The sequence below is a fragment of the Fusarium subglutinans genome, assembly GCF_013396075.1.
Source record: "Fusarium subglutinans strain NRRL 66333 chromosome Unknown NRRL66333_c0000221, whole genome shotgun sequence".
NCBI lineage: Eukaryota > Fungi > Ascomycota > Sordariomycetes > Hypocreales > Nectriaceae > Fusarium > Fusarium subglutinans.
This window is the reverse complement of record NW_023502284.1, coordinates 1-13994: the sequence shown is the minus strand read 5'-3', so window position 1 is coordinate 13994 and position 13994 is coordinate 1. Positions and strand designations below refer to the sequence as shown.

Genomic DNA, 13994 nt, shown 5'->3' with positions numbered 1-13994 from the left:
AACGCCCTAAAATCATGTCTAACGCGCTATTGGGACATTTTCGTCCTTGGTAGCGATAATGGCGGCGGCTCGTAGCCGGTCGCCGAACTGGACTATTTGGGGCAATCGGGCGACGCGCTAGCAAGCTCAGTGAGGAATTGGCGACTGCACTTCGGGACTCGGTAGAACGCCCCGCCAGACCTATCTGATATAAGTATTCGTGGTAGTACAGGTAATACCCGGATATTCTCCAGTAAATTCATCTTATCGTCTACTGCCTTCAAACATGCCTTCTGCCGAAACCTCTATCATGGAAGTGCCTCGTACTTCGTACTACCAGCACATTGTCGTTGAGGGCACGCCCTATGAGAGAGGACTTTCGCATGGAAGACAGGTGGCTGATAAGGTCCGCGCCAATATCGAGTACTACAAACTCCCAGGCAAACTTCCGCATTGGCAAGTAGATCATGGGTGCCACTATTTTCGCCATCAACTAACATCCAGCTCAGGTCAATCTCCTCCAAGATCATCGAAACCGTCTACCTCCCAGCCTTTGAGAAGTTCTACCCCACCGGTCTCGAAGAGATTAGAGGAATCGCAGATGGAGCAGGCGTAACGATCGAAGAGGTCATTATGCTCAATGCCCGATACGATCTTGGCAGGTGCATGTATCGCCTGCAAGACGGCGGCAAGACTCCCCAAGAGCTGAGCGGGCATGATGAATGCACGAGCGGATTCTTCCCTCCCGAAGCGGTAGCATCTGGTCGTGCTCTGGCCGTGCATAACTGGGACATGTCTAGCCATCTTTATAACCAGGACCTGATCATCTATCTCGAAGTACACCCAGACCCGTCTGAGGACCGCCCTTCTATGTTTGTCCTCACTGAGGCTGGCCAGTTGATCCGCAGTGGGATGAACTCGGCCGGTATGTCAGTTACTGCGAACTCCTTGCTCTCAAGCGAAGACTACGTGCCCATATCCCACGTCGACCAAGACGGGGTCTACCACGAGTTCAAGAACCCGAAGCCTGTTCTCCCGCTCTCAGTAGCAAGACGCGTTTTCCTCGAGTACAGCAACTACGCTGAGGGTTTGGTGGCTATTAACGCCTTCCCCCGCCACGTCTCAGGAAACCTACACGTCTCGACAGCCGAAGGGTTCGCAATGGCCATGGAGGTCTCCCCAAGCCGCGTGTGCAAGTTCTACGGAAACATTGATGATAACTACCTCATACACAGCAATCACTTCCTTAGTCCAGAGTTTCTGAGTCGTGATGGTGTTTTTGATCGATCCCCCGGTGGTAGCACCTGGTTCAGATGCTTACGGGCGGAGAAGGGAGTAAGAGCTGACTGCGCGGCGGGGAGGTTGACGCCGGAAAAGATCAAGACGGCTTTTTCAGACCATCTTGCGTATCCCGAAAGCTTGTGCAATCATCCAAATCTGAACCAGAGGAATACGCCTAGTGCTGTGTTGACTGGGTATACGTCTAAACAGAACATGACAGTTGCTTTCGTCATCTATGATCTGGTGGAACGGGTCGTTACAGTGTGCAAAGGGCCCCCTTGCGAAGGTGTGTTACAGAATTTCAAGTTGGAGGAGAGTCGATTGTTGAAGCATTGAATACAGCAGCCAGAATGTTTAAAATTCCACATTTCGCGCTGGGTACAGTAGTGAATATGTATCATGGTCGGTGCGGGTAAATGTGTATTGCACTAAAAAAAGTTTATTACACAATTACGTTTCAGCCTATCGCAGTCAATACGCGCGTTGTACTCATGTAAAACATTATCAGTTACGCTATGAAGCTTGACAAGATGCTTAAAAACTCGAGTATCTAGGGTATGTGAGGAGAAAATGACGCTGAAACCAGGTATTGTTTGAACAGGGATTGACTGAGGCCGAAACGTCGCTTTGCTCGAGGCTGAAACCAGGGACTCACAATGTCATAGCTATGTTTCAATAGCTACAATCGATGCTCCAGCTCGAGCACTACTTAAATCACCAGCTCCTGCTCCTAAAGGTCGGCAGCATCACCAACATCAATTCTCTTGTCCCTCCTAAACCTCTAATTCCACATTCTCGGTAGCGTCGCCACTCCGCTCACCATGAAAATCTCCTCAATAGCTCTACTTTAATTCCTCTCAACAGCCATGGCAGCTCCCCTGGTCCGTGGCCCCGGCGGCCGACTTGTACAAGAAGGTGCTGGTTACACGTTAGTACAAGGCCGAAGCGTATGTGACGATGGATTCGGAAATACCTTGTACGTTCAATGATCGTCTTGCATAAAGCCTTTGATGTACTGATTACCATGTGTAGCTTCGAAGATGATCCATTCTCGTCAAAATAAAAAGGTAAAACGCGGGGAGGAATGACATGATGAGGCTTCTCACAGTGGAGGATTGAGACCTGAATAATTCCGCTCGAGGCGTTGAACTGCAGGATGGATGGCTAGTCCACCCGAGCCGTACAAAAATACCACAAATAATAATTTAATAAATAAATAAATCACCACCAAATACTCTCCGTCTTTGCCGCGCCACTTTGAATGATCTGAGCCAGTAATACCACCCCAAGCCCGATGATATTCTGAGTGGAGTCAGCAAAATGAGGCCATCTCCACTGAGCCCAGCCGCGTAACAAAACTTGCGGCCTGAACATGGATATAGCTTGCTTAGACCACAAATTTGTCACTTTCTATACCAATTAATCATCTCAAAGGCAAATCTGTGGATTTCCCCATTCAAATGTTATACGGTAAACAAAGCTGGCCGATTACGATTGGATCAAAATCTCGGCTCTGCATTCCACGTCGTTATGCATGCTGCAGCTGCACGTTGAGTTGGGCACTGAGCGCCTCACTTTCACTCCAAAATGGAGAATAAAATCCCCAATTCTGGTGCAGTTCTCATCAACTTCAACTTAATCTTGTATTAATATTTTAGAAGTCATGACTTCGTCTAATTCTAGCGAGGACTTGTTTCCTGCTTTGGAGTCGCTCTCCAGGTTAATCGTACCTCATATCAAAACTGCGATATTCGTCGCACTTGTTCTAAACCAATTTACTATCTTTCCAGACATTAATGTTATTCTCTCCCAAATATCGAGCCCGTTAATTCTCATCGTCGCGCTGTATTTCGGTGGTATCTGGACGCTTCCCAATGGCCAGGAGAGTACTAGTACATTTTCTTGGAAGTTGTTGCTGGGGCCATTCTTTGACTTCAAGACGATCTCCAGTCGGGTGGGGACGTACTTCAAAGGTGAGGATAGTCATTCATAACGATTGAAAGCTAGGTACTAATGTTTTGTGTTCATCCCAGTCGGCTCGTTGATGTCCTTGGCTTACTACCTCACTCTCTACTACGACCTACCTCTTCCTTTCCAACCATGGGTTCAATACATGTTCGTCGGCATCGCCACGGCCGTGTCAGCCGCTGCATACCTCTTCGCTCCCATCAGCAAGATCTACGGACCTCTTCGCTTCTGCTACCTTGAACATGCCCAGACATACTGGCTCGTCGTCAACTGGTGGTCACTCACAGCCGTCGTACCCTTCTTCTCCCCAACTCTGCTACCGGTCTTTGGCTTCTGCCTCATTAGTGTCACGGCTGGCACATGGGTTCACATCTACTTCGCATACCGCGAGAAAGTCCGCACCATTGCCTGGACGGTATCTGAGAATGCTGCCCGGGCAAAGGCTGCCGCTGAAGAAGCCCGAGATTTCGGATCTATGGCGAAGAAGTACGAAGAGCAGATGGTCAATGCTGCAGCTGAGGCCCGACGCGATGCTGTTATCGCCAATTCAGTTAGACTGACAGACTTCTTTGACTGTGCATCTCGTGCATGGTCTGCTCTCGCTGAAGCTACGGCCCCAGCTGAGGATGCAGTCACGCAAGCTCAAAGAGTCATCGCCTCAGCTATAATCTGTGAAGAAACAGAAAAGGTTGACGACAAGCAAAAGGCAGAAAATGAAAGACTAGCCACATATTTCAGACAATCCGCCGAGACAGCTCATGAGCGCGCAAGAGAAACAGTCGCTCTCCTCCGCATCGCCCAAGCCTCCGTCCGCGGTTCCGAGAACGCCGCTCGACAAGATGAAGTCTCACGTCGTCACGCAGAACACACCGCTGAGAATGCTTCCAACGCCGCCAAGTCCGTTAGTGATACAGTCGCGTCTATTCAGGACGCTGAGCGCAGAGCGGCGTGGGCTGGAGGTGCTGCTGCGAGGAGGGCTGAAGAGGCTGTGACTATGGCGACGAATGGAGAGATTGAGGAGGCGAAGAAGGCTGTTGCGGCTTCTGAGTCTGCGTTTCAGGCTGCTGAGGAGTCAGCTAAGATCGTGAGGGAGGGGATGGAGGCTGCGCAGAGAGGGTTGCAAGAGTGGCTGCAAAGCAGTAGGCATGGGGTTTAGGTGGCTGATTGATATTCACATCGTCTTACTGGACCGTCTTAAGATAAACAAATACCAACGTTTAATGAACTTGAATGTTGTCTAACGATGAATTTGGTGGCATCTTAAGATGGCATAAGCGCTGCCATAAGATGAACGTAAGGGTATCTTAAGATAACAAAAGCCACCTCCTCCGTAGCCAGGGCTTAAAAATATTTTAGCAGCCTAATTAAGCACTGCCTTAAGATAAATAACCAGAAACTCTAATTAACTTTTAAAATAAGTATCTTATAATAAATATAGCCGCATCTTAACATGAATTTATAGTGTCTTAAAGTAGCATCTTAAGATAACTAATTTGTGATATCTTAGGCCCTGATCCAATTAATACAAACAGGCACACTCGATATAATCCGTAAAATCTATATAGGAGGCTATTCCTAAATTAGACAATTTTAGTATTAAATTATACAGTTAAGGGATTTTTAATCTAGATAGTATTTATATAATATACCTATTTTACTATAAACTTAATAGGAAAAGGTCAGTAAGAAATAGAACTAAAATAGTAACCTTTTAGTAGCTTTTTTACTATTTACTTATTTTACTATTTATTAAAAATAAGTATATAGTTTTAATTAATCTAGGTAAGGCTATAAGGCTACCCCCTAGCTATAACGATCTTAAAATGCCTAATTTCCTTCCTAATAGCAGTAATAATAATACTACTATTAGCTTAGATAATAGATATAGTAAGGAAAAAGACTTACTTATTATAAGGATAGCTATAAAGACTATTAAATTTTAAAAAAAATAAAAAAAGGCCTTATTTCTTTACTATTTTTAATTATAGAGATATTATTAACCCTGGCAGGTTAGTTATAGTAAAGGAATTTAGTTAAAGGCTATTAACAGGTTATAACAGGCAATTTATAGAGAAGCTTTAAGTTATAAAGAACTAATTCTATTAATTAGCTAACTAGATTAGTCTAAATATAAGTATAAAAGGATCTAACTAGTAAAGCTTATATTTAAAGCTAATAATCTTCCTATATATTATTAGTTAAGGCTATATATAGTAAGTAGCTATATATTACTTTAGTATTTCTTAAAGCTTTATATCTTAAATTATAAAAATAGCCTTTAAAGCTTTTACTAACTTATATAAGATATTTATTATTTAACTAAAGCTAATAAAGGTATACTATAAGTGTAACGGTTGGGGTTTTAAACAGGGAAACTAGTCTATACTAGGTTTATATTTGCAGATTGCGTAGGGCATTATACTAAGCACGTTAGTTTAAAGTTATATCTCTTAATAGTTAATAGTACAGGTAAGGCTTATTAAGGTAAAGAAGTGTTATTAATAGCTAGTAAGCTAAGTTCTATCTACTGCTAAGTAAATATATATATACTTAGGTAATCCAAGTTAATTAGTAAGGTCTATAGTAGGATTAGTAGTAATCTTACTAAATTATAACTAATTGCACTAAATTAATTATAATTATAGAGTCTTAGCGCTAATTGTCTTTAGCAGGAGATATATTAATTAGTGAAATTTATAGGGTGTACGTAATAGGACCGCTAGGGTCATAATACAATCTCTCCCCTCCCTAGGCCTTATCCTTGAGGCCTAGTTATTATAACTATCTATTAGTCATCCCTAGTAAGTTCTATCTTAACTTTATAATCCTCTAAAATGTCTAACTGTATATCTAAGGCTAAGAAAACTTTTACTAAAAATTATAAGTCTTTTTATATCCTTATTACAGTATTTAGAAACTCTATTATACCTTGTTTTAATTATATCTATTAAAAACTTAAGGGTTTTTATATTCTTAATTCTACAAAGTCTAACCGCTATAATCTTTATATTAAATTAGGGATTTCCTGCAATAGTTATAGCCTATCCGTAGTAGCTAGTAGGTTTTAATATAAAATTATTCTTATAGGTATACTAATATAACATTAGCTTAAAAGATTATTAATAAAAAACATTATCTTAAGCGTAAAGAAAAAGCTACTAAGAATAAACTTATTATTCTTTAAGCTAAGTCTACTTATATTTATAATACAATAAGTGCTTAATTTGCTAAAATTACTTAGTTATAACGTCAGCGTTGTTAGGTAAAGGTAAAAGGTTTAAATATAATTTAACGCAGCCTTAATTCCATAGACAAGCTAGAGCGTGCTAAGTAAAATAAGCAGGCTGCTCTTAAAGGTGCTATGATTAATGGTTCTTTCTGGGACTAGTCTGTAATTATAAAGCATTTAGAGTAGGATTCTTTTAGGCTTAGTGCTTTCCTTAATTCTTCCAGTAGAAGTTCTTTAGGAGTTATTAGGCATTAGTAAGGTATTTAGGTAGTTTCTATATATTTTTGCTCTTTAAGTAGTCTTTCTATTTTACTAAATATTCCCTTTTACCGTTCTATACTTATATTTTCCTAATTACTTTTACTTTATAGAGTTCTAGTCTATTAATTTTTTTTAGTTTATTACTAATCTTAATATATATTGTATTAGCTACTAATTTAAGTAATACAATGTAAAAGACTTTATAAAGCCTAACCCTTATTAGTAGGTCTAGTTTATAGTTATTTTTAGAAATCTTTCTAGTAATTTTATAGGGTCTAATATACTTAAAATCAAGCTTATAACTTAGTCGTTTTATAGTAATGTTTTTAGTAAATAGGTATACTATATTTCCCTTCTTAAAGGTTAATCCTTTTAACCTTTTAGAATTATAGTACTGTTATATCTGTTTATTAATAAATTCCAATTTTATTTAGAGTTTATTATATATATTCTTTAGGTGCTTGCTTTTAATAATTACTACGGGGTTAATAATTTTAGTTTCTTACGTATTATAGTATACCTTTAGGATGTAGCTAAAGTTAGTATCTAATAGTATAAGCTTTATACTTTTATTATAGGCAGTATTATAGGCTAGCTAGGTATATAGTAGCTTCTTAACCTAGTTATCCTGTTTATAGTTAATATAATACTATAGGTACTGTTTTACTACCTAGTTTATATATTCTATTTATCTATCTGCCTAAGGTCTAAATACTATTATAAGTCTGTATTTAACTCCTATATAGGCCATTAGCGCTTACTAAAACTTACTAGTAAATATTATACCTCTATTAATAAGGATTTTTTTAAGTAATTCTTATTTTTATATAATTTTATTATAAAAGACATAAGCTATTTTCTTAGTATCTATATCTTCTCTATAGGGTATATAGATTAAAAACTTCGTAAGTCTTTTAACGATAACTATAATACTATTATAGAAGATTCTAGTTAAAGGTTTTTCTAATAACAGTAGTTTAGTAATAAAGTTTATTGTAATTAAGCTCTATAGTGCTTTTACTACTAGTAGTAGTTATAGTTCTCTGTAAGGTTTATGTTATTATACTTTTATTCTAGTATAGATATTATATTATTTAATAACCTTTTTTACTATTAGTTATTTAACCTAGTAGCTATACTATAAAAGTCTTTTTAAAGTTTTAGTAACTCCTTGGTATTTATATACTAGGTATCCGTGGAATTCTTATATAAATTCTCTTTAGGTTTGCCTAGGATTTCTTTAGTAGTTACTGTCTATATCTATCCTAGCGTTTATATTTATTAAGTAAATCTATATTTTCCCTTTTTATTCTTTTCTAGTACCTATTCCTTTACTCTTATAGTGCTAGTATTATAATCTAGTCTATAACTAATTACATCTGCTTTTCCATTCTCTAATCCTTTATAGTAAATAATTATAAAGTTAAACTTATATAAGTACTCTATATAGTGTAATTATTATTAATTAAGTTTATATATTATAGTAAAGTAAAAGATATTCTAGTAGTTAGTATAGACCTTAACTTAGTACTTACTTTCCATAAGGTAGTATCTAAACTCCTTAAAATAGTTAATAATTGCTAAAAACTCCTTATTATATACTAGGTAGTTAAGCTCTGCTTTATATAACTTATATAAGTAGAATATAATAGGATGCAATTTTCCTATATTATCTTATTAACCGATCTATCTTCCTAGGGCAAAGTCTAATATATTGGTTTTAAGTTTAATTTCCTTTTTTAGATTAAACATAGCCAAGACTGGTTTACTAGTAATTACTGCCTTGAGTTATATAAAGGCCTTTTGTACCTTATTATTTTACTTAAAGGGTTTATCTTTCTTTATAAGTTCTGTTAGTAGGTTAGTAATCCTGCTAAAATCCTTAATAAACTATTAGTAGTAGTTAGCTATCCCTAGAAAGGCTTATATTTCCTTAATATTATAAGGCTCCTTTTATTTTACTATTACTAAGATTTTCTTAGGTTTTATTTTAATTTTATTTAGTAAAATAATATATCCTAAGAAGTTTACTTTAGTAATATAAAAGTAACTTTTCTTTAGTTTAATTAATAGTTTAGTATTTTATAATATTTTTAATACTTTATAAATATATTCTTTATATTCTTCTTTATTATTTAAGAAGATTAGGATATTATTTAGGTAATAAACTATAAAGATATTAAGGTATTATTAAAGTATACTATTAATTATCTACTAAAATGTTATAGGTATATTAATAAGACTAAAGGGCATTACTATATATTTAAATAGTCCAAATCTAGTTCTAAATACTATCTTTTACTTATCTCCTTTCTTAATATAGATAAGATATTATATATACCCTTAAGGTCTAGAGCAGTAAAGATCTTTTTGCCTTATAATTAATCCTTAAGTTTTATTATAAGCAGAAGCAGGGTTCGATCCTTAATAGTATATATATTAACTAGTTAGTAGTTAATAACTAGTTTATCTTTTCCGTTTTTCTTTAGTATAAAGAATATTAATAATACTAATAATAAGCTAGATTCCCTAATATAGCCTTTCTTAAGCATTTTATTAATATATTCCTTCTAAACTTATAACTCTTTTTAGTTTAGTAGGTAAAGCTTTTAAAATAGTAAGTTATTATCTATAAGGTTAATTTTATAGTCTTATTTACTATATTTAGGGACTTTTATTTCTAGTTCTTCTGTAAATAATATATTATATACCTAGTATTCTATTAGTATATTTACTAATCTATCCTGGCTATTTACTATTATTAATTCCTTCCTTAGATTTTATTATTAGAGAATACCTAGGATCTATTTTTTACTTTATATACCTTTCTTATACTTATATTATACTTCTTTTAAAGGTAGTAATTACTTTATTCTACGCTTACCTATGCCTTTTCTAGTAGTTAGGGTTTAAGATTTCTTATTATTCTTTATAATTATTTTATTATTACTATTAGAGTTACTAGGAAAGGTAACCTAGCCTTTCTTTTAGTTAATAATTAGGTTTTCTTGTTTAAGCTATGTTATACCTAGGAGAATGTTTATATCCTGTCCTAAAGGTACTATATTAAAATCTACTTTTTATTTTCTTTCTCTAGTAAGGACCTTAAGGTAATTAATCTCTTAATTTATAATGCTATTATTATAGTTAAAGAGCTACCTCTCTGTATTTACTAGTAAGTAAGGTAATAATTTCTTCTTCTATAGTAGTTTAAGCTTTGTAACTATTCTTAGGTTAATAAAGTTTTATTATACTTTACTGTTAATCTAAGTATCTAGCTATCTTCCCTTAATCTAAATAGGTAGTACTAGGCAAATTAGTATACTTATTATTTATATTACTCCTAAAGCGCTTACGTCTTATTATAGACAGTGCTCTTTGCTTATCCGTAGCTCTATTATAAATAGCGCCTGACTTTTCCTGTAGCATTACGGTAAACCTTCTTATAGTTACTATTACAGTATCCTTTACCGTTAGTATAGTTATTAATAAATTTATTATTAAATAGTTACTATTAATATTATTTTTCTTCTTTTTTATTAATGCCCTTATCTAGGGTTATTTATCTAGACAGTATATTATCATTATCTAGATATAGGCTATCTGCCTCCTATTATCCTTATAGTTCCTCTATATCTTTTAAACTGGTATTATTAACTAATAGTTTCTTCTTAAGATATATATACTTTCCCTAAGTTGATTCTTTAAACTCTTTTTCCGCTTTATTAATTAGATATTATAACTACCTAATTCTATATTAAGCAAATTCTTATTTTTATAAATCTATTAGTAGTAAGCTATGCTAAATCGTAGTTCTAGCACTTTAAGATTATTATACTATATAAAGGGTAAATATCCTTCTATTTCCTCCTTAAAGTATAGCTTATTATTAGGGGTTCCTAGTATTATAACTGGGAAATAGTTATTATTAAGCTTTTTTTATTTATTTATATTATACTAGTAGTTTTTATAAAAGACCTATAAAATATCTTAGTGTTATTTATATATAGGAAGTATTTATATATTATCTTATAAATTAAATTCTTTTTCCTTATATTGTAGATTTATAGTATTATTAGTATAATATACTTTAATTAGTATTATACTAATTATATTAGTATCTCTATATTTCTTGGCTTCTTATATATAAAAATCTTTATAGCTAAGGTAAGTTTTTATCTCGTTTTCCTTATAAAGTAGTTTATACTTCTTTATTTACTTTTAGTTAATCTTTTTATCTTTATAATAGAGGTATTATACTGCTTGTTTAGCTATACCTTTTCTATATCCTATGCTTCTGTTATTCTTATAGCGTTATGTGTGGAGTTAGTCTCTGGCTTTACGTTCTATCCTCTAGGCTTTTTCTGTATCCTAAAGCGTGGTTTTAGCTAGGATATTATTAATAGTTTATAAGGCTTACTTCTACTTATCTTGACTAGGGGTAGCTAGGCTTCCTTATCTTATTATTCCTAAAGTCTGTGTTTTGCTAAGCTTCTTTTCGTGCCACTGTTATCTTCTTTAGGCATTTAGTTATTCCTTTAACTCTGCGTCTTGCTGGATTTTCTGTTTTCTTATTTCCTTATATCTGGCCATCTTCTTACAGTATTCCTCTTTATTTGCCATTCTCTGTAAATAGCGTTTTTACTAGGTCTAATTTTATTCTTTACAAGTTCTCTTATCAGGTTTATTTACATTTACTTCTTTATATATTAGAAACTTATCTTATAGTTCCCTAATAAAGCTTCCTTTATTCAGGTTCTATCCTTTTTTTAGTATATTATCTTTATACAGGGCAGTTATTACCGCCATATCGTACATGCCTTACACTATTCCTAGCGTCTAGGTTTATTATACTATTTAAGGTTTATACTACTAGGTTAGTCCTAGGGTTTGCCTACCTTAGTTAGGATCCCGTGGTTTCCGTAGTTCTAGACATTATTATGCTATATATCCGAACTAGTTACAGTTATAGTACTTACACTTAGACATATCTTATTATTATTAATTATTAGCAGGCTATATTACTCCAAGTAATATTAGTCCTATATACATTCTATATAAGGTATTATTATAGTAATTACCTTATTATTATCCTTAGTTATAAAAGTTACCCTAGTTATTATTATTATATTATTAATTAAGGTAATAGAGGTTAAAGTTATTTCTATACTTATAGTTAGCTTTCTCTTATCTGTATTTATACTATTATTTATTAATTTTAATTACTATTATAATATAAGTTATTAGGTTATCAGGTCTATCTGCAAGGTATAGTTTATCCTTAACTTCTTCTTTTAAACTTTAGTAATAGATTTCTATAAGAGCGTTATTATTCTATTAAGTCTTGGCTAAGAGTTGTTAGAACTTGGCTAAGTGTGCTGTATATAACTTCTATTGCTTAAGTATAAGTAGTTTAGCTATAGCTTATTATTCTTTATTAACTACTTTAAAATTGTCCTTAAGTACTTATTTAAAATTATCCTAATCTATAAAGATATTTTAAGTATCCTAATCCTAGAGGTTTTTTTTATTCTTAAGGTAGTTCTTTATAATAAGTTTAAACTATTTTTTTATACTTCTTTAAATTAGTAGTATAGTAAATAAGAGTTTCTTAGTAGTAGTATTTAGTTTATTTAGGAATAGGTAAAAGTATTTTTTTATTTTAGTAAGGAATAGAATTATATTTATTACTTGTCCTTTAAAGGGTTTTAGCTTAGGTAGCTTTAAAGCTTCTTTAAGGTCTTGCCCTTAAGCCTTGCTACTGCTATTATTAGTTACTGCAGTATTCTACTAATTATTTACCTAAGCTTGTAAGGTTTAGATTATATTATAAAGCTACTAAATTTTAGCTGCTACTTTAGTATTGCTAGGTAGTGCTCTGGTATAAGGAAGTACTAGGCTAGTATTACTAAATATCTTAACAGTATAATATTACTTAGTATAAATACAGTACAGTCTAAATAAAAGCTATTAACATGTAATAGTTAGGGTTTTAAATAGGGAAACTAGTCTATACTAGGTTTATATTTACAGATTGCGTAAGGCATTATACTAAGTACGTTAGTTTAAAGTTATATCTCTTAATAGTTAATAGTATAGGTAAGGCTTATTAAGGTAAAGGTATTATTAATAGCTAGTAAGCTTAATAGCTAGTAAGCTAAGTTCTATTTACTACTAAGTAAATATATATATACTTAAGTAATTTAAGTTAATTAGTAAGGTCTATAGTAGGATTAGTAGTAATCTTACTAAATTATAACTAATTATACTAAATTAATTATAATTGCAAGGTCTTGGCGCTAATTGTTTTTAGCAGGAGATATATTAATTAGTGAAATTTATAGAGTGTACGTAATGGGACCGCTGGGGTTATAATAATAAGCCTATAACTAAGCCTTAATATTAGTACTTTTTTAGCTATATTAGTACTATAAATAGTACTTATATAGTAGCTTAGGTCCCTAAAGAAAATTAAAGAAAATAGTATAATAAAAAGTCTTTAATAATATAAAATATCCTCTATACTATTTGCCTTAATAGGACCTTTTTATACATCCTTACTAGCTATAAGGGCTTTATTAATAATACCTTATTATTACAGTATACTTAGTTAAAAAGCCTAAAATTATATATAAATAGATTCTATATTAGGGATACTAGCTTTAGTGCCTATACAGGACTTCTAGTCCCTTATATTAATATTAAATATTATTTTAATAACTAAAAGGTATCCCTAAAAGGACCTTAAAATAAGAAAGAACTATATAACCTATATTACTTATAACTGCAAATTATTATTAAGCTAACCTTTAGTTAAGTTAAGAGGAAATTTTAAATAATATATTCTTTACTGCCTAAGTATAATATATATAGATAGATACTAATTATATATACCTGTATAGGCCTGTAAAATTTCCTAAAGTTATTAAAAGAGAAGCTAGTATTAAAAAGGGCATAAAAGGACTACCTATAGTTAATAATAGCTTAGGTATAAAATAATCTTCCTAATAACCCTAAGGTCTTAAAAAATTAAATTATAATAAATTAGTAAAAAAAGTATTTAACATATATTAAGGAAATAAAGAAATATAATAAAGGTATTTTTTAATGGAATTATAAGAAGTATTTTTATAAGGAAAAGTAAAAGGCAGTAAGGCCTTTTTAGCTTAAAGGATAATATTAAGGAAGGTTAGTAAGTAAAAAATAAAGCTATTAGAAAGAAGCTATAATAATTATAAAAAGCCTTACCTTTTAATACCTAAATTATATTTTTCCT

General features: G+C 32.9%; 2 protein-coding genes across 2 annotated transcripts; both read left to right on the top strand.

Annotated features, from left to right (window-relative positions):
• Window positions 1-265: 265 nt before the first annotated feature.
• FSUBG_11533 (peptidase acyl-coenzyme a:6-aminopenicillanic acid acyl-transferase) lies at window positions 266-1596 on the top strand (the record flags this gene model as incomplete). The annotated part of the gene is made up of 2 exons (XM_036676226.1): window positions 266-402; window positions 489-1596. The coding sequence occupies 2 exons, from the start codon at window positions 266-268 to the stop codon at window positions 1594-1596; spliced, it is 1245 nt and encodes a 414-aa protein (XP_036532965.1).
• Window positions 1597-2923: 1327 nt separating this feature from the next.
• On the top strand, window positions 2924-4384 carry FSUBG_11532 (uncharacterized protein; the record flags this gene model as incomplete). The annotated part of the gene is made up of 2 exons (XM_036676225.1): window positions 2924-3233; window positions 3294-4384. The coding sequence occupies 2 exons, from the start codon at window positions 2924-2926 to the stop codon at window positions 4382-4384; spliced, it is 1401 nt and encodes a 466-aa protein (XP_036532964.1).
• Window positions 4385-13994: the final 9610 nt, after the last annotated feature.